This window comes from Buteo buteo, chromosome 9 (genome assembly GCF_964188355.1).
Source record: "Buteo buteo chromosome 9, bButBut1.hap1.1, whole genome shotgun sequence".
Lineage (NCBI taxonomy): Eukaryota > Metazoa > Chordata > Aves > Accipitriformes > Accipitridae > Buteo > Buteo buteo.
In genome coordinates, this window is record NC_134179.1 from 10,930,112 (window position 1) to 10,953,330 (window position 23,219).

General features: G+C 37.0%; 1 protein-coding gene across 1 annotated transcript; it reads right to left on the reverse strand.

The window, feature by feature from the left end:
- Positions 1–4,054: 4,054 nt before the first annotated feature.
- On the reverse strand, positions 4,055–23,002 carry PNPT1 (polyribonucleotide nucleotidyltransferase 1). The gene is made up of 28 exons (XM_075035378.1): positions 22,780–23,002; positions 22,002–22,062; positions 21,651–21,725; positions 20,591–20,696; positions 19,521–19,570; positions 18,961–19,024; positions 18,827–18,874; positions 18,053–18,166; positions 17,600–17,786; positions 17,031–17,082; positions 16,646–16,703; positions 16,399–16,495; positions 16,200–16,302; positions 14,898–14,968; positions 13,379–13,415; positions 12,547–12,613; positions 12,345–12,434; positions 11,417–11,470; positions 11,205–11,311; positions 10,475–10,546; positions 10,314–10,377; positions 8,591–8,674; positions 8,018–8,101; positions 5,863–5,969; positions 5,719–5,774; positions 5,067–5,145; positions 4,585–4,632; positions 4,055–4,213 (listed from the first exon to the last, which is right to left on the reverse strand). The coding sequence occupies exons 1-28, from the start codon at positions 22,962–22,964 to the stop codon at positions 4,058–4,060; spliced, it is 2,376 nt and encodes a 791-aa protein (XP_074891479.1). The 5' UTR covers positions 22,965–23,002; the 3' UTR covers positions 4,055–4,057.
- Between the last annotated feature and the right edge of the window lie 217 nt (positions 23,003–23,219).

Genomic DNA, 23,219 nt, shown 5'->3' on the forward strand with positions numbered 1-23,219 from the left:
TCTGCCTCAGTGAAAGCTCAGTAAAAAGAAAACCCATGAAAAGAAATACAAACCCCAATGGCCACAGCGTATTGCTGCTTCAGGACATCTGCCACTTGCAAACTCTCTCTCCACTCTGCAAGAACTTCTACGCATGCTCTTTACCTCTTCAAACCAAGTGCGTAAAATTAAGTATGGCCTCTCCTACTCAAGATTAAATGCAGTACTTCTCCAGATATGCAGAACAGCAAGAAACCACAGCAGAATATTCTGGACCAAATTCTCGTCTGTCATGGTGAACAGCTACAGAAGGAGCAGGAGATAATGAGCTAGAAGTGGCATGAAAAACTGTTCCTCTGCTTAAGCTGTAAAATAAATCCATGACCTCTCCAGGCATGAAATCAATGACCTCTGTGGAAAAATGCCACTCCAGAACACACCCAGATTGCATTCCCTCAGATGCGGGGCTCCTTTTTGCCCAGAACAGCATCCAGGACTCCACAGCCTGAAGTGTTAGAAACCACACCATGATCTTGCCATCTATAGCAATAAAAAGCAAGTCAATTCTGGGGGACTTTTCCTGAAGAAGATATGCAAGACTTGCCCCAACAGCTCTTACATATCTGACTTAAAACCAGAGTAAATACAAGACCAGGAAAGCAACACATCTGAATCTCTGCATCATAAGATTCAGAGAAAGCAAAGCAGCACTTTTTCATTGTGGCACTGCACCTGCCAGTAGCTCATCTCTCCCCATTATCACAAAGAGAAAAAGCTATAGCTCTTAGGTAGAGTTCTCTATTCTTCATCAAAACAAAGAATTTTGTTAGGGTAGGCTGCAGACAGAGCGAGTCATCGAGTGTCACAACATGGAGCAGCAGGGAGCTCTAATCTTTTTTTGTTGTTTTCAGAAGCAAGACAGACAACGCATTCCTAAATCACTTAAAATTTCTTGTAGTAAAATTAAGAGACTGTATTATTCCCTCTGGCATGTAATCCCAGAATTACAATTAGGCCAGCTCTTATGCCTTTTTTTTATAGTACTTGTTATATTTATTGCCAGCCTTTAAAGATACCCAGCTCCTGATGCTTTGCACCTGTGTGAAAAATTCAGTTTTGGTCAAATAAATGCATTTCTGGCCCTCTTGACCTGCTGTAATGCTGCAACTGCCCAGCTTCACTTTCCAAAGCAATTCCTTTGATGGCTCCATTTAAGATGGGTCATTACAGATGCTAATTATCTAGGGCAGTAGAGACAAAAATCACTATTTCAAACATGAAAAAACAGCTACTGCAATAGGGCTGAGTTTGCTCTCTCAAGCACTATTAACCTACATGCTCTCTGATCACAGCTGATATCACCTGAGAGTCAAGTGCTTCCTGCCACAGTCCAACCTGCCACTACTGATGCCTCTCAGGTGAACCTGGGATGTCTGAAACCAGCCTGCTTTCCCTCCGGGAAGGTTCACACTGACACACACTTACTCAATTCTTGGATCCCATCACATTTCTCTCCTCAGGTAAGAGCAGCTGGTTTGTGCTCTTCCCAGACAGTTCCCAAGCATATTTTTTTCCACTCCTTCCCATAGGGTCTAAAACTTGTTACAAGTGCAGAAAGTCAGGCTGACTGTACAGGTTCTGTCACAGGTACATAAAAAAAATATCTTTTTCCTACTTTATCATCTAACAAACAGACCCCCCCCCCCAGCACTCCAACAGTTGATTTACTGAGACTACAACCTATCACACAAATCATTGATACTCCTGTTACTGCAGGCAAGAAAATACTTTTACAGGAAAAAATGGGATTCTTTTGGCTCATAAATCATTGATTTTCACATTCAGATGCAAGCATGCTACTGGTAATGTGCAAGCTAAAAAAAAAAACCAACATAAAATACTAACTTTAGAAGTGGGTTTGTAGTATTTCAGTAACTAGAACATCCATCTGTTCTACTAAGAGGAGCCTTACAGAAGTTTTTCTGCAATAAAAGAAGCTAAACCTTGGAGAACCACTTAGATTGCAGAGGGCAATTTCTGAGAACAGTTATGAGAAAAGGAAACATTTCAGCTTCTGTTCAGGTATTTTAACATTTGTCTACATTATTTCATTAACACTGTCCAGGATTTTTCAGTCTTACATGATGAAAGACAGACAGACAACGATAAAGGCAGCAGCCAATCATTTTTTTTCTTCTTTAATATTTTAACTTAGAATAAAAAAAAAAAGGCAGAACACAAAATTTTTTACTGCATATTCACATTTCTCCTCTCCCCAGTGGTTTTTGGTTTTTTATTTTTTTTTTATTTTTTCCTTTCAGGAGGTCCAAAGCCCACTTGCCATCAGGTGGAAAGTTGATTTTCTTATTAGGTCTATCTACAAATTGGTGAACATCAGAAGGGACACCTCTTTGATTTTCAAAGTCTGTACCTCACAGTAGAAAAACAAGTTGTTCTTATGAGCCTCTGGGAAATGTTTTGAAGTCTAAAAGACCAGTGAATCCATTGACAGAACATAGTCAATAGAGAAATTGTGACACTCTTAATGAGGAGGTTTTAGGGGGATGATTTATCACATCAATTGTTTATTCCAAAACAATTATTTTAATCTTAATGTTTTCATTGTATATTTTAAAATTCAGTGTTAATGAACCCAGATAACAAATGATGATGTTTCAGCCAGGTAGTTCTGTTCCCCTTCTGCTCAGATATTTTAGCAAGTCTGAACCCTATGACAGTTACTGATGTATTTATCTGAAACAGTGTCAATCATGTTAAAGGTGATACTTCTAAGTCTTGAGCTATGTTTTGCTCAACATTTCAATCTTGTACACTGAAAATCCAGTAAAACTGGCCAACTGTGCCTCTCAACTACAGTCATAGCTCATCAGCCAAGTATACAGGAGAATTCCTTCTCTCAGAAAATAATTGTTAAATACTTCCTTCTCATCTTTGCATTTTTATTTTGAGATGACAACGAGAAGAATCCTAAGCACTGAAATGTAGTCTGCTCTTCAGTCTATACAATTCCACGTTCTTAGATTCTCACCCTTGCTATACAAGATAAGAGCACTGGTTGTTTCTGTTTTTCTTTTAAATGAGTTTTTAATCAATTTGAAGACTTTGAAGTTCTACATCACCTTTAAGCATAAATAGTGTCTATTTTAAAAACATGATTCACTACCATTGACCTGCAGATTCTTGTGTAGACATCTACAGATCCTAGCAAAGGTTGGTTGTATTTCCATGAACTATCACGCCTTTTTTCCTGAAAGAAAGAGAAAATACTCTGTAACCAACTAATTATATCAAGGCATCAAACTCAGAAACACTTCTTAAAAAAAAAAATTCTTCAGTGAATTTTGATTTCTTCTAGTGTTGTGAATCATTCCTAGAAGATTGCCACAGATTGCCTTAAATTATCATTGGTGCATTGCATTTCCATTTGCCAATCTCATTGTGTAACTGCTCTTGATTTTACAATCAAGAGCAATCAATTTTACCTTCCTGTTCTAGTAGCCTCATAAGGAAAAAAAACGCCATACACAACAGCTTTTGGAAAAGTTTAGGCATAAGTCTACTAACAGTCAAATACACGCTGGGAAACTAGTTCTAGGGAGGAGCTTTGGGCATTCCATTAATTGACTGAGAAGTCTCCACTAATTGACTCAAAACTTCCAAGAAAGCAGCTTATTTTTTCTTCTCTTCCCCCACTCTGTTTTTTTGTTGTTGTTGTTGTTGTTGTTTTTTTTTCCTTTTAAGAAAATGGTGGCAAGGTAGAGAAGAGGGAATGCTTACACAGGTGTTGTAGATTAACAAATATGTTTGTTTTGGAGAAAGTAGACTGTCTAGGATGCTGAAACTGGATGCCAATTTTACAATATCAAGCTCTTTACAACTGCAGCACATGAAAGGGCAGTCGCTAACTTACATGCTGCAACACAGCTGGCAAGCAGTATTTGCACACCACTGAAGGTTAACTGTACAACATAAAGATCAGATTGATACAATTCTTCACAATAGTTGTAAAGAAAGTGCAGTACTGAGTCATCTTAAGTTGTTCTTATGGCCTTACCTGTCACTGGGATGAAGTAGAAGACTGGGGAACAGTACCTCCCAAGACAATACTGTTTTTGTCAGTTAGGGTTTTAAGCACAGTTGTGGCTGGTGACTGTAGAATTTTACGTGAAAGCCTCATTCTACCATCAGTTGGATCACGTCCAAAGTATTTAACCTGTTAAGAAAACAAACCACTTTAAGACTGGCCAACTTAAAGAGCTGGAAATAGCATTTTCCTTAAAAGGTAGTGGTTTGCATTTTTTTTGTTTGTTTTGGGTTTTTTTTGGTTTGGGTTTTTTTTTCCAATTTGACACTAGAAAAGCCATAAACAATAGGCACCATTTAGCCTATATAGCTCTGTCAAATTAATGTGGTGCCTAGATAGCAGGAGTATGACACTAAAGAAATCTAATTTGAAGTGATCAGGCCTTTAACCAGCATAGAAAAGGAACATGATACGACAAAATATTTTCTTCATAAACACAAAATAAAAAATTCACTCAAATTCTAAAATATGAACAGCAGTTTGTTAGCATCTTAAATTACCTGAATTTCTTGTCCAACTTCTAATCCCAAGGCACTAGGATGTTTAATCTAGAACACAGTGTTTTTCAGAAAAAATTATTTCAGTGTGATTAATTTTTTAAGGTTAGTTACAAAAGTTCCTTCTTTTAGGAATTCTTCATGCTACCCTTCAGACAATCATAGTGGCTCAACACTACCTTACAAATAACTGGTTTCTACATGTTACATAGAAAAAGGTATTAGAGATCTAAAGAACTTGGTGATGTGCATAAAAGCATAAACAGTAGGATTGTAGCAAGCATGTAGTTAGATTATTTGCAGCTTTATGTACAGGGCAAGCAGAGGTTAAACAAAAGGTGCTGCTAGTCCAACACAGCTTTTAACGTAAAAATGTACTCTAGAACAACAGTATGTGTGTTACAGCTAATGGAGACTATGTTTAGTGAGAATCGATTAAAAACAAGTACAAGTGTCTAGTTTATACTTGTTTAAGCATGTATTACCTTTCTTTGATCAAGTTGTGAATTATGAAGTAACACTGGTGTCATGTTTGGATACAATTTTACCATCACTCCAGAATCTCTGCAACAGAAAAGAGCACAGTTATTTCAAAATACATTGATAGAAGTCTGCAGGTATTTTACTCTGCATATTGACTCCAAAGCAAGTATTAGTAAACTTCTCATAAACAAGATTTTACTCCCCTCTTTCTAAAAATCTTTTATCAACCATAATATTTCCGTCCACTTCAATTAAGGAAAAATGGGTGGACGGAAATTACTTATTTCAGGACAGTATTTTACAGTAATAAGTACCATCCAAAAAGTGCATGTAATTTTTGCAAGACAAATATTGGACTGAAAAGTGAAAAGGAAATTCCCACCATCTCTCTCAGATACAAAGATGAAAAAAGGCCTTAGGTTTTATTTATAGAGACATTCCAGTAACTAAACAAGCAGCAAAAATAAACAGCCTTATTAAGAAACACAGTAATATTTTCAACAGAGAAAATATCAAGAATGATGCAGGTGCCAAGGTCACCAGCGTAAGTTTGGCATCCTTAAAAATCAATTATTTTACATCATATTGAGGCATCAGGAATATAGCTACGTAAATAAACTAATTTCTACTTCAACTCCAGAGCAGTTTTTATACCTTATTTCAGTTATCGTGGCTGTATAAACTGCACCAAATTCCAAATTAACTTCCTGCTGTAGTGGGGGGGAGAAAAAGAAAACAGTAAGACACAAATTCACAAAATGCAGTTTTAAAAAGCTAACAACAAAAGTTTGTCCTTACATCATCTTTGCAGATTTCACGGATAAATTCTCTTGCTTCATGCATAGCACTAGGTGTGGGGGCAAACACAGAATAAGTTTCTTCATCCAGCTGACTTACAGTTACACCTTAGAAAGAGAATTTAACGAGAGGATTTATGTGAACATTGCTACTGTTTCAGCAAGCAGAAAAGTTACATTCAGTAAGACTTGCATAGAGCAAAATGATTTCTCACAGACTCATTAAGATCTCAAGAGTCCTAATCATTTTGAATCTTCTTCAGATTAGGCGTTGGACAGCTTTACATGCAACTGAATGGAAGCCATGTTATAGGTATGCTTGCTAAATACCTGGACAAACTTGTGTTCCATATAGGAACACAAAATTGTTATTATAATCCTTTTATGGCAGGAAAAAAATTATTGAAAAAATTTTGATTTTATGAATGAATCTCAGCTTCTATGAATGAATTTCACAGAGAATTTTTAATAGAACTATAGCTTTCATTAATAGCTGATGGAAATTAAAGAGTTTCAGAGCCAGAACATAGTTAAGATTGCATGGTAAAATTCTTTGCACCTCTAGACTAGTTTTCTGGCCAACAGACTGCATAGGCTTGCAACCAAAGGGAAGTATGATTTTTCCTCCTTTTCTCCACCCTAATCCCGTGAGAAGCACTAATCAAGCTAGCCTGAGCATTAAAAAGAGTTTCAAGTCCAAAGCAGCTGAAGCAGAACACCTACTTGATAGTCTGTAGACATCAGTCTTTTTTAATTTTTAGCTTTCTAAAAGTAGGGATCAAGTAAAGAAGTTGTACTATATTGAGCAATAAAGGGAAGAATTTACATTTACAACAAAGTGCTCATAAAAGAAGTCTGATGTATTTAATATCACAGCAGAAATTCACCTCTGCTACAATGGCTGACTACTGGTTGAATATTACCTTCATTGCCTTGGAGAGACAGTAAGGGTGCACTATGTCTAGTTTCACTGGTTTGAGTCATTTGAACAAAAGTTTTTAATAGTGTAGCCTTTCAGAAATACTTAATGCTTTACAAATTCCGTTCATTCACTTCCAAGGGCAACCACAACATCAAGCTATAGGCCTAATTCTAAGTGACCTGTCAGTCTGCATTTATCTCAACCAAAGTATCAACTGCCCTATTTAGGAAATGCTAGTGAAAGAGGCATCAACTTTGAATTTGGCACTTTAGGCCAGGCAGGACAAACCACTGTGTAAACAAGTAAAATCAATTTATTCCAAGAAATGTAACAAGGTCAGGAAACTTTTGTCACACTACTTGCTACCCATTTAAGCCCCAGTACAGGTCATTCCTACAATGGAGTAGTGAGTTGGATTTCTAACATATGCCAGCACGTTAACAGTGTATACAAGCTCTTCACAGAATCCTAGGAAAACAGTCAATGAGCACTGTAGGAAAGAGTTCAATGTCCCCTCATAACCACAGCAAAAAAGATTTAGTTTCTAGGAAGAGAAGCTAGGAAGAGATTTGATCTACACTTCAGCATATTCCTGATCAGACTTGCTTGACTTTCACAACTTTCATTCAACACTCTGCAATACTGTCCCTAGATGAACCTTTAACTGCCTCTTCTGCAAGCCCTGAAAAACACCATCACACATGCACTAAACTTCCAGGAATTCCTGCTGCAAAACAAACAGCAAGCACTTTTACAGAGAGAATCTACACAACTAAGCGTAGCTGAAGTGAGCTTCACCTAGCTCTTCAAAATACATGCACCTCTTATCAAGATACAGTACAGACTCAGTTTGTACCGAGCATTGGAACAGCTAAACACGCAAGTCTGAAAACAAAGGCAAATACTGTTTTGCAGTCTGCAGCATAAAACACAAATTAAAAGTACCCTTTTCTCTTAATAGTTCTTCCTATTTACTTATTAGGTTGCTGCTGCCAAAGCACAAATGCCAGTTTTATAGAGGTGGTCTACAGAACAATTTGGGAAGTTTAAGTTTAGCTACTTACAGTTTCTGAAAGAACATAAAGATAGCACTAAGATTTAGCAATAGCTGTGCTAGTAATACCCATGCTACCAAGATCCACTAATTAAAACTCCACACTAGTAATTTTTGTATAGAAAAGAGAAGCTAGTAACACATTAAAATAAATTGTCACATGAAGTAAGAATATCTTACCAGTCTGTGCTTGAAGTTTTTTCAGATTATAGGCCCCAGGACCAACGAATCTTAACCTTTTTGATAATGGAACGTGGATAGTTTCTGAAAGAACATTTAAAAATACTTTGAAATTCTAAATATAATAATCTTGAAAGCTGTCACAAAAAATTAGTCACATTCATTTACGTTTTAATCTTCTATAGCTACTTGTATTATTTGCTGAACATTGACATAATTACACTTAAGAATTGAAATAAATGAAAACGTAAAATACAAATACTTTGTTGAGTGTAAATTACCTTAAGCCATGCCAATACTGACATCTATATCCACTCTGATTTTGTGAGAGTTTCACATAACTTCAGTTTAATTCTGTTTTCTGGTATATAGTGAAATAGTACAGTGCTGCCTCACATGGCAATAAAACCCAAAAATTCACCTCAAAAAAAAAAGGAGAAAAAATAACCCCCAGAGGCAGGTGCAGAAACATATAACAAACATTCAATAAGAAAGCTGTTTTAAGCAGCAGCTTATTGTTAAAAAGATAATTATAAAAGTTATGCATTCTTATCAACATACAACTAACATTACCTACAACTGGTCCACTTTCTTTTCTGTTAGGTCTGGGTTTTGCCAGCGTTTGGTTCATAATTTGTAAAATCTCCCTCTTTGCAGCTGTGAGGGTTTTTTTTGGGGGGGGAAGGAGGAAGAGGAAGGAAAAATAAAGAGTTTTGTGTAAGATTAAAATAAATTTATGCAGTTTTTGTTATAAAGTAGATAAACATCTGTTCATAAAGTCTGCCTCCTGCCTAACTTCAGAATTTATCTTGGTAACTTAACACATTTCAGGTAGCGCATGTTTGTTGTGGTACCAACATTCTGCTCTGTGTATGCAAAACATACGCCTTCAGCACATTTATTGATTTTATGCAGCCTAGAACATTACAGAGAATTCTGTTTCGGTGTATTATTTAAATAAATCACAGTGCCTGTAAAAGCAACAAGGTGTAGCTTTGATTAGTTAAGTTATAATACACTGGCCTGGAACTTCAGCTGAGCTGCCTTAAGTGATACACCATTAAATAGGAATTACTGGTTCTTACATTTTAGTAAGGGTTTTCTTACTAAAGTCTTGTTATTACAATCAAGTTGAAAATTTTCTCTTACAACTAGTTAAATCCTTATTAAAGCTTGTAGCTTCAGTTTTTCATATGGCTTAAGAATATTTTAGCTGTGCATGTCAGAATACAGACAGCAGTAAATTTCAATAGTAAATATAGCTGAATTTATGGTAAATAAGAAATAGTTTTTGCTATTCTTTCTATAACATTATTCTGTTGTATTTTAAAAAAAAGTCATGTAATAGGATGTTTGTGTGTTAGTCCAAATCCATTTTGGTGTTACGGTAACACTTAACATATTTAACTAGCAACAGATGCCTCCTCCCTCTCCCAACTTTCACCAATCAAAAGCAATCCAGTTTCAGTGAGCAAAGCTGCACTTCAGCCTTTACACCTCTGTTATTCACAGGGTACCATGCTGCTAGATCTTAACCATCAACTCCCTGAGATGACATGGACTTTTACTTAAGTTCTAAGAACTTGCTGCTCGAGACACATTTAAAAATTAGTCTGAAGTTACTTTAAAGTTAGTTTGGAGCTTATTTTTAACAATCCTTTTTACTGATCTATCACACAGCACAAAACAAACCTCTTTTCCCCAACTCACCGCATATGGTTTCAGACAGTATGACAAAAATATTATAAACTGACATGGCCTAGTAATATTGTACTTGCATCAATCAAATCCAAAATACTGCATGTAAATATTTCTTAATGTATTCCTCTACCCTGATGTTGCTCTTCTGTATAAATTCCCTCCCTCCCCAGTTTGCTATGCCACTACTTTTATTGCAATTTTTCAAAACAAGTTACCCATTGTACTAAACTGGTGACTGTTAATATCACACCATTTTTGTTCTGTTTTAATGAAAAGTAACCTCCAGGAGCAGCAGACAATTTCACTGACATTATGTACAATAATATGAGACTTAAGTGTGGTGGGAAGGGCCTGGCTTTTCTGGAGATCGAATGCTCTCCTCCAACACAAAAAGCTATTTATTTTGCATGGAGTGCCTATATGGAAGTATAACGGACAACACCCAAACCAGCCCAGTTTTTCTGAAGACAGCAGCTTTTTTCCACAATGAGAACAAAAAAATTAGTACTTTATTATTTAGTTTCATAAAACTTAGAATTTAATACAATTTATCACTTAATATGATAAAATGGGTGCAAATACAATATGGACGTACCTGTAGCTTGCTGAATAGCTTCCATTACAATTTTTACTGGTATTCCTGGCAGTTTTAGATCAGCCTAATACAAAAAGAGTTAAGTTACATCAATATGTAAGGAAAGCTTTTTTAGATACATTTTCAGAGTTCCATTTTAGGAAGATTTAATGTTACGATACCTGCAAGGCAGTTATTCCTTTATTAGTACCTGCCATCTTGAAATCCATATCACCATAGTAATCTTCAATTCCCTACCAGCATAGACAGAAAGAAAGCACATTGGAGTAACTTTATCCCAGTGTCAAGCCTCGTTATACTAAAAGTACATTCTGTGTTTCAATAAGCCACAAAGTAGTTCTGCAGACTTGGAATTACTGCTGAGACTCACATGTTTTTCTTCAACCTTATTTTGCTGTTTTTGATTAACACTGTTCCTTTCTCTCCTTATAAATTAAGAGCTTTCATGCACTAGTTCCTGAACAGTTCATTTTCTACTAGCAGTGGCTGCCACAGGAACAAGCATCAGCAACACGATAATGTGCATTTCCCCGCCCCAGCAACTTTGTCAAGTGCTCATTCTCCATCCAATACATTGTGTTTTTCAGTAAATTATTCAAGAATTACTAATCTCTTTCTCCCAAGAGAAAAGACAAAATTAATTGTAAAGAGAGAGCTTAAAAGAAATAACTGAGTAATTACAAAAAACTGAGAAACATGACTGGACATTTCACAGAGATTTTCTGAAATAAGGGAAGAGTTTGGGAGACAAAACAGAGAAGATAAAACTATTCAATATTTCCAGTAGTGTATGTTCCTGAAGTAACTGGGTAAACAGTTACAAAAGAAGGCCATAGAATGTATTTTACAGAATTAAGCAGCAATAAAACCAGCAGTACTAGAAACACTCACCAGGATGTCTGTCAGCAAGCGATAGTCCTCAATATCTCCTTTTTCCACACTGCATTTGGTAACGAGACCTATTGCTACACCTGCGACTGCACTTGATACTGGAACTCCTAATAGTGGTACATAAAAATACATTTTTATAACCTTTGGCCATTTACAAATCCTGTAACACATTATCATATGTAGTTTATCCTTTTAAGTGCCATATTTTGTACCTGCATCCATTAATGCCAAACTTCCACCACATGCAGAAGCCATTGAAGAAGACCCTACAGAGTTAGAAGAATACAGAGGGGGGAGGGAAGTATTAAACAATGGTCAGGAGTATCTGAAACAAAACTTGCTAGTGATATTCTTCAATGACAGTTTGACAATTAACTTGCTGCTAGAAAATACTGTACAGCACCACACATACCACAATAAATAATTACAATTAGAATTTTTCTGTAGCATAAGTATTTTTAACAAGAAACGCATAATATGCTTTTAATCTTTCATGATACTGATACCAAAACCCCTCAAACACCACAATGAACATTAAATATTCTAAACAAGGAATCTGTGGGTTTCGCAGGAAGCTGCAAATGGGACTCCTTCCCTTTGTCCACTAACCCCTTCTGCAACCCACCTAATCTCACTACAGTGCTATGAAATAGGAGGTGGACCTCAGGGAGCTTCCTGCCACACACGGGAATCTGCAGAAAGGTGAAATGGATAGCTCTCCCCCAAACTGGGGAGATGGGAGAGAACAAAACGGCCAGCCAGGAGAAGTTACTACTAAGTCAGTAAGGGTACCAGCTGTGATTAAACACTGAAGAATGGGTCTCAATACATGCTGATTTATTTTCCTCACTCTGTAGCATAAAAATGCCACCAAATACCTTTTTATTAAACTCAGAGTTTATGTTTGCCTCTCATACTGATACTGTGCTGTTACACAAATGGAAAGAAAGGTCTATTGTTCATGACTATATACATCCTTTTTATTTTAAGCACTTCAGGTAATAGAGCTATCGAGATTAAGAAGGTTAAAAATGAAATCTATTACCTAAAATACCTACAACTCAAGTTTGTCCAACTCAGGTTTTTTTAAGAGCCAAATTATTCCCTAGCACTAAGTTAAGAATAAGAAAGTCATAATACCATTTGACTCTAAGACTTCAGAAGTAACTCGTATTGTGAATGGGAAATCCTGGGGAATAATTGGTTTCAGAGCTCTTTCTGCCAGTGCACCTGTAAAAAGAACCAAAACAAAACACAACAAAACACCAAGTAATCCATAAATAAAAACAATCAGACAAAATATTAAAACTTATAGCATGGGACTTCTCTAGTCTGAACTTACCATGTCCAAGTTCTCTTCTGTTCATACCAGTAACTTTGCCAATCTCATTAGTTGCATAAGGAGGAAACTATGAAGTAAAAATATGTGTATACAGAAAACTAACTAATATTTTTTTCTCCATTTTAAAACATACATTTAGAAAAAAATTCTTTTTAAGTTTTTGTGCATCTCAAGGAAAAAACAAGTTTAAAAAAAAAAATAAAATCAAACCACTACAGGACTTCCGTCAGTCACCTGGTTTGCAAACCAGGACCAGTTTAGATAGTGTTTAGTAAATGTTTCACTTCCACTGAACAAAAGAGAATAAAGCAGTCGCAAGGTAGTTGAAAAACAACACAAGCTTACTCCAATTAAACTTGTCAAACATATCAGAAATCTTGTTTCTGTCATACATATAATGGAACAAGATATGCCTGTTGCCTGTATGAAATACTTTGGGCAAGTTCCAAAGGCTGAGGGATCCAAGATGTAAAAGCACTTATTTACTATTGGTGCAGTTTGTCAGCTGAACACTATTAATAGAGTTTACTAAAAATAATAAAGCAGGTTAATCGTGCTTTCAGTAATATCCCATTCTTAAGGGGCTAACCTAATGTTAAGATATTAAAAAGGCAGTATAAAATGGCAATTTACAAATTATCTAGGGCCTTTTAGGAAACCAGCACTTTTGTTCACAAACTGCAGTGTAAATTCACATATGAACTAGAATTAATACATTTTAACAAATCTAGAGATAATTTATATCCTTGGAAGTGATCAATTTCACCTTTAAAAGCAAGGTATGAAGCCATTCTGTGAATCATGCAGAAAACTGTGACATGGTAAAACTCACCTCATAATGCAGCATGAAGTTTTTATCTTTTATTCCACTATTAATTAAAAACAAGACCATGTCAAAAAAGAGCAACCAAACATGTCTTACATACAATAATACATAAGATTATATTCAGTTATGCTTACAAATAGACCCAGCAAAAACAATGAATCAATAGATTTGCTGATCACCCACATTTTCCCAAAGGTTTTCTATGGAGTAAACACATGAAAAAGCACAGTCTACAAAGAAAAAAACTCATGTGCTAATCATCATCATTAAAGCAGTTTCCCTAGCTGTTTAGAATAGAATAGGCCCTATCAGTTCCTTATGCTGGTTTTGGTGTGGCTGAAGCAAGAAAAAAAAAAAAAAAATTAAAATTTCAAGAACAGCAGCATCTTACTGTACACATTGCAGTAAGGACTCAGAAAAGTAACTGCTCAGAATGAATACTGAAAATCTCTGTAATCACAAAATAGCTCTTGATTAAATGAAAAAAGCATGCTCAAAAAAGTTATTGAAGTACCACAAGACTTGACTCTTAGCAATAAATACAAAAAAGCTAATCTATAAAGTTGCTTCAAGTCAAGACTTGCCCGTAGTTTCATATAGAGGCAATCTCTCATTCACGAAGCAACCTAATGAGTGCTAATTAAAATCCATTATTTAGCACAAACTGATTTCCAAGAATACCAAAATTACAGACTATGGACAAACACCTCTAGGCCAAAAAAATTAACTAATGCAAAGCTGACATATTAAAATGTAGAAGCTGCAACTCTGGTGGGATGAGATCACTGAACTGCAGCTTTAAAGGGAAGGAGTTTCTCCTCCCCAACAAGTTAGCCCTCAGCAACAAAATGTTAACAGCACAAGGACTTGCTTGCTACATTGTAAGTTAAATTTTCCTTACTCCATTAGGAAAGAACACAAATATTTTCACCTTCTGAACATTTTTATTTTGAGACAAAATGGGAATATATAGATAGGCTGATTCAGTTGGGGGGGGGGGGGGAACCCACAAAATTATCTGCTCTTTATTTTTTTTTCCATTCAAACCAAACTTGATAAACAGAACAGCATTTCACAGGCTACCTGCATCCAACCTATCAAGCAAAACTTCAAAACATCTGAGAAACAGATTAAATGAATAGAATAGATACCAAGTTCCAAGTGTGATGATAAATACTTGGAACAAAGAGAATCAACTTTCATCAACTCTTTATTTAAAGAGACTTGGTATATGGACAGTTTTACAGATTCAAGAGTAAGTCACTATTTTCTTTCTCTTGAAACCAGACTGGATGTTACTTGTAATACTGTCCAATTTCAAATGTGTGTCCATGGAGTTAATGTCACCTTCACACAAAACAACTGCCAAGATCTTTTGAGAACAGGCCACTTCAAAGCCTAATTTTACACATTCTTTCAGTCCTAATGAATATATATATATGTCAAAGTCCAAGGAATTTTTATGAAATGTGCTTAAATGCTCACCCTTTTTTATTACCAACAAAACACCAAAAGATGTACATACCTCACTGCTGTTGAAATAAGGTCTGATTTTACACTTGATTCTAGAGAGTCAAACGTAACTGTACAGAGAACCTAAAATAAAAAGAGAGAGGATAAATAAATTGTTCTTAAACACTTCCACCTTTCACAACTTTCACTGTTTATGAAGAATCAAAAAGAATGACTTCAGCAACAAATATGATGCCATCACCTACCCCCTCTGCAAACTTTTTTTTCCTTCATAGCACAAACTTACTCATAATCGGTAAAGCTTGTATAATCTTACAGGTGATCACATTTAAAAATACTAATTTAATGCTTCTTAACCTAGTAGGAGCCTCGAATAGCTTGTTCACTAAGAAACCAAACAACTTTGTTTAAGAGCCAGGGCAAGATGCAGCCACCACGTTGTGCAAAAGAGCAAGCCTGTTTATCACATAGACTTGCAGCATGTGGTTTTTTTAGTGGGGTAAGAGGGAACAACATTGAGGAATAAATCACTGTTTGCAACTACCCATGTACCCTGTACTAAGTCAGATCAACAGCTGACAGCCTTCTAGGAAAATGAGCTATAAAAATATGGGAGACCAAATCTTGAGTACATTCTTAATTCAATCCACCTAATATCTGACACTTTTGGCAAAAAAGAGAAAAAAATCTCAAGGTAGTTTTTTGGGTACAATTTCCTTATTTAGTCCAGGTTACATATGAAGTTTCTTTTAAAAGACTTCTCATGACATAGACAATTTAGCACTGTCCTGCATACCACTGAGTCACCCGTTTTTCTAAAAATGAGCAAGATTATATTTTACATTAAAAGCTTTTGTTTCAACAAGTATCTCTAACATAAGAGTCTATGTAGAGGGATGAAAAAGGTATGATTTTGGACTTATCTTATTAACAAGCAATTTTACTTCAAGCCATCCTGAATCAGAAAGCTTTCTTCTCAAACCACCTACTCCCAAGAAAAAACCCACCCAACCAAAAATGCCCCAAACCTGCCAACCTGATCTGAACAAGGAGAATCCTTACAGCTTCTAACTTTGGTTACTAGACATTTTTCAGAAAGTCTAAAGACACAATAATGCTTACCAGACTCATTCTGGGCACATATGCTTATATATCTGTCTTGTTCATGTAGCAAGGAGCCAAGCTTTGTCTACTGTCTTAATGGACTCAGATGTATTTTAATTAAATCTAAACCGTTTTCTAGTTATTACTATTTGAATGTGAAGAAAAAGGAAACTTTGCATTTAAATGAAAGATACAAATCTTTCAGCTTTCGATAAATTAATTTATAGTTTCTGACGTTTAAAGATACTACCTGTGTTTGACCTCTCTGAAATAATGCTGATCCATGAAGCATTTTAAACATGTTCACTTCACATTTGATATCTCTGAGGGAAGTCAAATCTCTCCCATCACACCTAAAATTACAAGCAGAAATTATGAGATCAATGGGACTATAGTCTTGGACAAAAAGTTGACAGAAATATTATTCAGTAGGAGTTTGATATACTTACCTTCTATATTCATTCAGAACAAGATTTCTAAAAATATCCTTTGAAACCATATTGAAAGATTCTATGATTTCATAAGGCTCAGCCTCTGGAAATTTTTCTGGGTATAAAAAAGAAATTGCATCTGAAGTTGGAAAATTAATTTTATAGAACTTCTGCTAAAATAGCTTGGCCAAAGAGCACACTAATTCTAAGTAGTGCTAGCTCCATTTAAGCATTCTCTAAATATTAAGAAAGCAGAAAATAATACCTTTCAGCTGTTCTTCTGTTTCAAGCCTTATCTTGTTAATTGCTTCATCTCTAGAAATCTAGAACACAGGATTTGCAACCAGTTAACTCTACAAGGCAGAATAACAAAGGAGGTTTGAGTTGTTGTGTTTTTGTTTAGTTTAAAATTCCATAAAACTCCAGGAATAAGGAATAGGATTGTCACACAAATTCAAAGATCAGTAACATACTGCAAACAAATACTCTGGTAGATAAGAATTTACAGAACAATTTCTTATTACTATTGCAAATACATGCAGAAGAGGAGAAGAGTTTTTATTAACATTAGCTTAAAACTAAATCTTACTACAGTTTCATTATGATATTAATTAAAAAATAATTATATCATGTTTGAACTGATTACTTACTTTATCATGGCTGGAATCTGTGAACACTCCATAGATCTTGTTAAAAGCAAGTCTTTCAGAAGAAAAGAAACAATTTTTGAAAACACAGCTTAAAAAACAATTACACAATTAGCTTCTTTTGAGGATTAAATGCTTGTTTTCACTAGCAATATCAAATCACCAGACTGACATTCATAAACTACTAGCCCCAGCTGTCCTTCCTGCCTGCTCTCCCACCACCCCTCTCAAACTAGTTATCACTTCCACCATAAGGATCATACACGCCAACATCCTGACTTCTCTTGTCACCATTCCACAAGAATGGCATATTAACTTACAATTCCTTTACTGAATTTTCAGGGTATTTGTTTTGCCCTGTCCTTCTTACTAAGTATAAAGCCAGAGAGCTGAAGGCTGTGTTCCTAAGTTTCTATGGAAAATGCAGCAAGTAATTCTGAACTTACAAAACATGCTATTTTATTAAACCAAACACCCAAACTATCTAGAGATCATCAAATTAAATGATCATTAAATAAGCATTTTGAGTCACTTAACATAACTCAGATCAAAATTATTTGTTCTGAACTTACTTCTTCACGCATTCCACAATCTCTTCAGGAGCAACAAATAACTTCTGAACAGTTCTCTTGACAACACCTTGTTCTTTCACTAGTTGTTGAATTCCCTGAATTATTTGCTGGGTATGCTTCACCCCTACTTTGATGGCATGACAGAAGTCTTGTTGCAATATATTCTCGGCACTTGCTTCCAACATAACTATCAATGGAAAGTTAAAAATTAAGTAAATTACTTTTTTATTGTTCAATAACAACCTAACTCAGCTGAGGAAAACCAGATTAACATTCAACTGCATAAATATAATGGAATTTACTTCACCTAACCAAAAGGTACCTAACCTATCACTGTTGTTTATTCCTACTATTGTGTAAAAACACAAGTTTCAAAGATTAGGCAAATATCTGCAAAGAGGCACCTACCGGATTTTCAAACACTCAAGACACACTAATAATTAACCTACTTACCAACTTGATTTTGTGGAGCTCCAGCAATAACTAAATTTAAAGCACTAGAAGACATCTGTTTTCGAGTTGGATTGATAATGGTTTCTCCATCAACCAGTCCTACCCTTACTGCACCTACAAAGAAACCCCAGAAAACTATTATTATTATAATAAGGAAGTTCTTTAAGGCGTCATTTAACTTTGAAAATTATACATCTAAAAACAGCAATTAAAGCTATGGATTAATTCTAAAACATGAGCTATATAATAAGAACAAAACTGTAAGGCAAAATTATCTGTTCTTTCGGTTAGTATTACTGGGTAGGGCATATAATGCCAAGCAGCATTATACACAAGGTTGTAAGTCTATTAGGTTTTTTTAGTCATTTGAACACATTTTCTAGAAAAAAGGCAGGTGAAAGGCAACTACAGCTAAACATTTGTCCTTGGCTAGATCATTTGTCTTCTCAAAAAAAAAAAATATTCACAATGAAATAAAGAAGTATTCTTATTGAGCTATTTTCTAAATGATGCTTTTAAAGACTAAGTTTCTCTAAAGAAAAAAATTTAAGTCATTACTATATTGGAATATAAATCCTTCCAGAAGTATATTTAGTCCAGAAAAAAATAATGCTTTCAAGTGCAATAATGCTATCCATTGTAAAATTATTTTCAATACTTGAACCAAAAGTTAGTGGACTTCAAATTCAGATTCTTGTTAAAAAAGAAAGCATGAACTGTGGTCTAAGTCTTCCATTATGTTCAAATCATCATCATTTCAAAATATTTACTTACCAATAGGACCATTCCATGGGATATCAGATAATGCAAGTGCTGCAGAAGCTAGAATGAAGAGATAAAACCTGTATTAGAAAAAAACGGATCACATTAAAAATTACTGCTCATGTGTGATTTAAACATCCTCTTACCTCCATTAATTGCCAGAACATCAGGATCATTGACGCCATCTACTGCTAAAAGATTACAAAGGATCTGGCATAAGATAAAAGACAATGAATAATTTTGACCTATACATTTTTATTAGCTGTCAATACAAAGCCAAGAACAATAAAACAAAACATTCCACATATTTATACAGGCCTATACTGCAAATGAAAATTTGTTCAGGTATTTAAACTAGAAAGCTCACAAAACCCCACTAATGTATAATATCGTATCATATCATATAACATATATTATTAGCCTTTCTTTCCTCTGTTATACAGAGGATATTTGAATTTTGTTCCTGTATCTCTACAACAAAATTTGGAAACTAGCAAGTAATAAAAATAATTTAGGATAAGGAAATGACAAACTAAAAAGCAGCATTACACTATTAGACTGTTTTGCAAAGTGTAAACCCCTCCTGGATGCTAATGAAAATTGCTTTTCTTAAAACAATGCCTGTATCATGTGAAATTTTCATTGGATGTATCCAGGTTTCCCATTCTGAAGGTAGCTATAGTTAAGGACAGTGAACGTGACCTACCTGTGTATCATAAAAGTAGCCTACTGGAAAGAGTGGTCTGATTGACCGATCTGCAAAAGAAATATTCCAAGTCTAATAAGTATTTGGTTTTCAGTAGTCAGTATTCAGTTTGTCTTGTAATAACCCCAGAAGAAACTGACAACATGGTTTAAATGAAAGACCCAGACAAACAAAAAGGAAGAGAAAAGGCAGAGAACCCTGAAGGAAATTTAGTATGACATACAATCAACTCTAAAATTTCAATAGCACTCAGAGTAGAGTAAGAGTTAGTTGGGTGAGCATACCCACTGTCAGTTAATACAAGGTAAAAACATTGAAAAAGTCTTCCACGCTTTAGGATACAAATAACCTATTAAATAGTATTTCACCAGAAATATCTTCAATGAAGGGACATAGTCCTCAAATAGAGAAAAGCAACAAAAGCGTGTATGTTCAAAATACTGCATTACTTCCATGATGTGTAGATTTCCTATTAATTTTTTTGCAGTCTGAAGTGTACAGGACTCCGTAACAGCCTAGGCCTTATGGGCTGTTCCCTCTCCTAATTCTTTTCACTGCTGTCTTAAGATGCTGTTGTATTTGACATCAGTTTTAAATAAATGTTGAATTTCAAGGCATTATCTTATTCATCAATGGAGATAGCCATGATGGAGATGACTTTTCAAGCAGGATCAAGAGAGAGAGAACAAGTCTATACCAATCAGTAAGTCTGCCTTTTTGTATTTCAGAGTTTAGCTTGGTTGTCTCTTCCACCTGTCCAGACAGATGTGCAACTGTTGGGATGTTATCTCTGCAGTTAGGATGAGATCTTAATATCAACAAAGGTGACAACAAGGTTTCTCAAGATTCAGGCTTTTTATATATAAAGGAATACAGACACAGCCCCAGTTGATATATCATTTTAAAAATCAGTACTGATAAACGAGAAACTACAAGTTTGTTTTCTTCTGACATTACTGCAGAAACAATGAACTCTTCAAAGAGCAGTTATAAATTACTATCTTTCCAAACATTCCTGAGAATATTACAAAATATTTAAAATACATTGTCAATAAAGTGTTCCAGCCTACCTATTATTCTGCTCGTAAGAATTTCTTTATCAGTGGAACCAAGTTCTCTTCTTAGATAGTTTGTAGGAATTCTTCCTGCTGCAGCAGCTTTCTGACGGTAGTCAACCTTTTAATAACAAAACAGGGATTCCTAAAGACAACAGATTACTTATTTCAGAGCCACAGAATCATTCAGGTTAGAAGGGACACCTCCAAAGGCCTATAACCCAATCCCCTGCTCAGAGCAAGGTCAACTCTGAATTCAGGTGACATTATTCAAGGCTCTGTCTTGATGCTCAAATGGACTCTCCCACTCTAGATCATATATGGGCTGCCCAGCCAGTCAGACCCCAGCCTGAACTGTTGCAGGGCACTAGTGCACCCCAAGTTCAGGACTTCATGTTTGTCCTTACAGAATTTCATAAGGTTCCTGTCAGGCCATTCCTCCAGCCCCTGGTCCCTCCGGACGGCAGCCCTGCTTCTGAGCATATCATTTGCACCCCCCCCCAGTTTGGTGTCATCTGCAAACTTGATGAGCAGGAATTCCAGGTCACCAATACAAGTAGGAAACAGGCCTCTTTCCCAGACAGACCCCCTGAGGAACTCACTCTTATTCAGTCTCAAGGTAGAACAGGCATCTTTAAACCTTAATAACCACAACCCTTAATAACCACAACCCTTAATAACCACAACCCTTAATAACCACAACCCTTAATAACCACAACCCTTAATAACCACAACCGTTTGAGCCTCATAATCCAACCAGTCTTTCACACATCTAAAATATAATATTTGAACATGGATGTTGTGGCAGACAAAGAGCTTTTGTAGAAAGACTTTTTTTGGTACAAAGGCTTTTGTAGAAATCCTTGCTAAAGTCAAGGTATACAATATCCAGTGCTCATCCCTCATCCATAGGTCTAGTCATTTTGTCATAGACTGCTATTCTGAAATCCAGGGTCTATAGGCTGCTGACTGCACTCATCACTCCTCCCAGCATCTTGAACTCCACTATTTAATGACTGCTACCACTGAGGCTACCACTGATTATCACAAAACTAATTTTGTCATTAGTACTTACCACTAATGGCATAAACTGAGATGCAGAAGGCTTAGTTTTACTGACTGCTGTGACCATTACTGCTGTGTCACCTAGCTGAATTAAGGAAAAAAAGAAAAAAAATTGCAATTACCTGCAGGTAAAATATTGTCTGAAGTCCTAAACTTATTCACAAACTAAACCACCAGAATATTCTTTGCAGAAAACAACCACATAAATCCATGACTCACACCATTATTTTTGCTTTTCAAACAATTTTTTTTCCTACAAAACACAGCTGTACATTCATTAGGGATTAAACTGTCACTTGAGGCTCTGTTCAGATCCAGAAATTTTGAAGTTGCACAAATTTTAACTTTTTCTTTTTTTTACCTGAACAACAGCAGATCCATCAGCAAACCTAGCAAGTTTTCCAGAAGACAGTTCCATCTTTCTGTCAGAAAGAAATAATCTGTTATGGTGAATTCAAATTTTCCAGTAACTTCTGCATTCATCTACAGCACCAACTATACAGAATGTAGGCTACGCTTCGTATTAGACATAAAAATCCTGATTAGATCTGGAAATTGAAACCCTCTGACCAAAAGTGACCAAATCCCCTTAACTTCAACATGCTTTTGCCTCAAATGTCCTGCTTCTTTCACCTTGAAGCAAAGACTTGCAGCCAGCCACATGGGATGTCACCTAAAGCAAAGTATATGGCTTAGAGGCGCAATGCTTTGCTCACGCCGGGCGAGGAGGAATCACCCACGTGTTCAAGCTGGATTTTAATTTTGCCGCCAGAAAACGCAATGCACACCTGCTGTACCCTCACAAGAGAAGGGGAGCTGCCTGCGCACCCACGTAACACCTTTTCCCGCCACACCTGCGGAACATTCTCTCTTCCGTACAGGAAAGGGAAGGAAATACACCTGCTGCTCACCCGCGGAGAGCGAGGAACGGCCCGGCAGGAGGATCAGCGGCAACCTCTCCTCACGTTTGTTCAACCCGCCACCCCGGACGGCTCTCTCGCCGCCGACGACCGGGGCCCTGGGGCCCGCCGGCCCCCTCCCCACCGCCGGTACCGAAAGCCGCTCCTCAGCCAGGGCCGCAGCCCAGGCCCAGGGAGCGGGGAGCACCCGCAACGCGCCTCCCCGCTGCCGCCCCTCACCTGCCCCCCACTTCCACCGTCACCGTCCGGCAGGGCCCGGGCTCCGCCGCCGCCGCGGCCCCGCGGGCGGGCGCCAGCCGCAGCACGCAGCCGCCCGGTAGCAGCCGCCGCCGCCATCGCGCCGCGGCCCCGACGGCCAAACCGCCGAGCGCGACGCGACGACAGCTCGTGGTGGCGGCGGCCATGGCGCCGGTGGGCAGGAGGAGGCAACCCCAACGGCAGCCGCCACCCGATTGGCTCTCGGAAGCGGCGGGGAGGGGGGGGCGGCGCGGCTGCCGCGCAGTAAGCTCGACACCGATTGGCTTTCGGACCGGCGGTTTAGTTTCGGTTCCGCAGCGCCAGCGGGTCCCTGCGCCCCCTGGCGGAGCACCGCCGGCTACGGCGGCTGAGGAGGCTCAGGCGGCGCAGAGCGCGCGAACGCGGCGGCTCCGCGGCCTCCG

Excerpts from the sequence above, each read along its gene's own strand:
- PNPT1 (XM_075035378.1), bottom strand. The coding sequence starts at position 22,964 with ATGGCCGCCGCCACCACGAGCTGTCGTCGCGTCGCGCTCGGCGGTTTG. Across the intron at positions 17,787-18,052 it reads AGCTCCACAAAATCAAGTTG|TTATGTTGGAAGCAAGTGCC; the intron begins GTAAGTAGGTTA and ends TTCCATTGATAG. Across the intron at positions 5,970-8,017 it reads AAAACTTCAAGCACAGACTG|GTGTAACTGTAAGTCAGCTG; the intron begins GTAAGATATTCT and ends TCTCTTTCTAAG.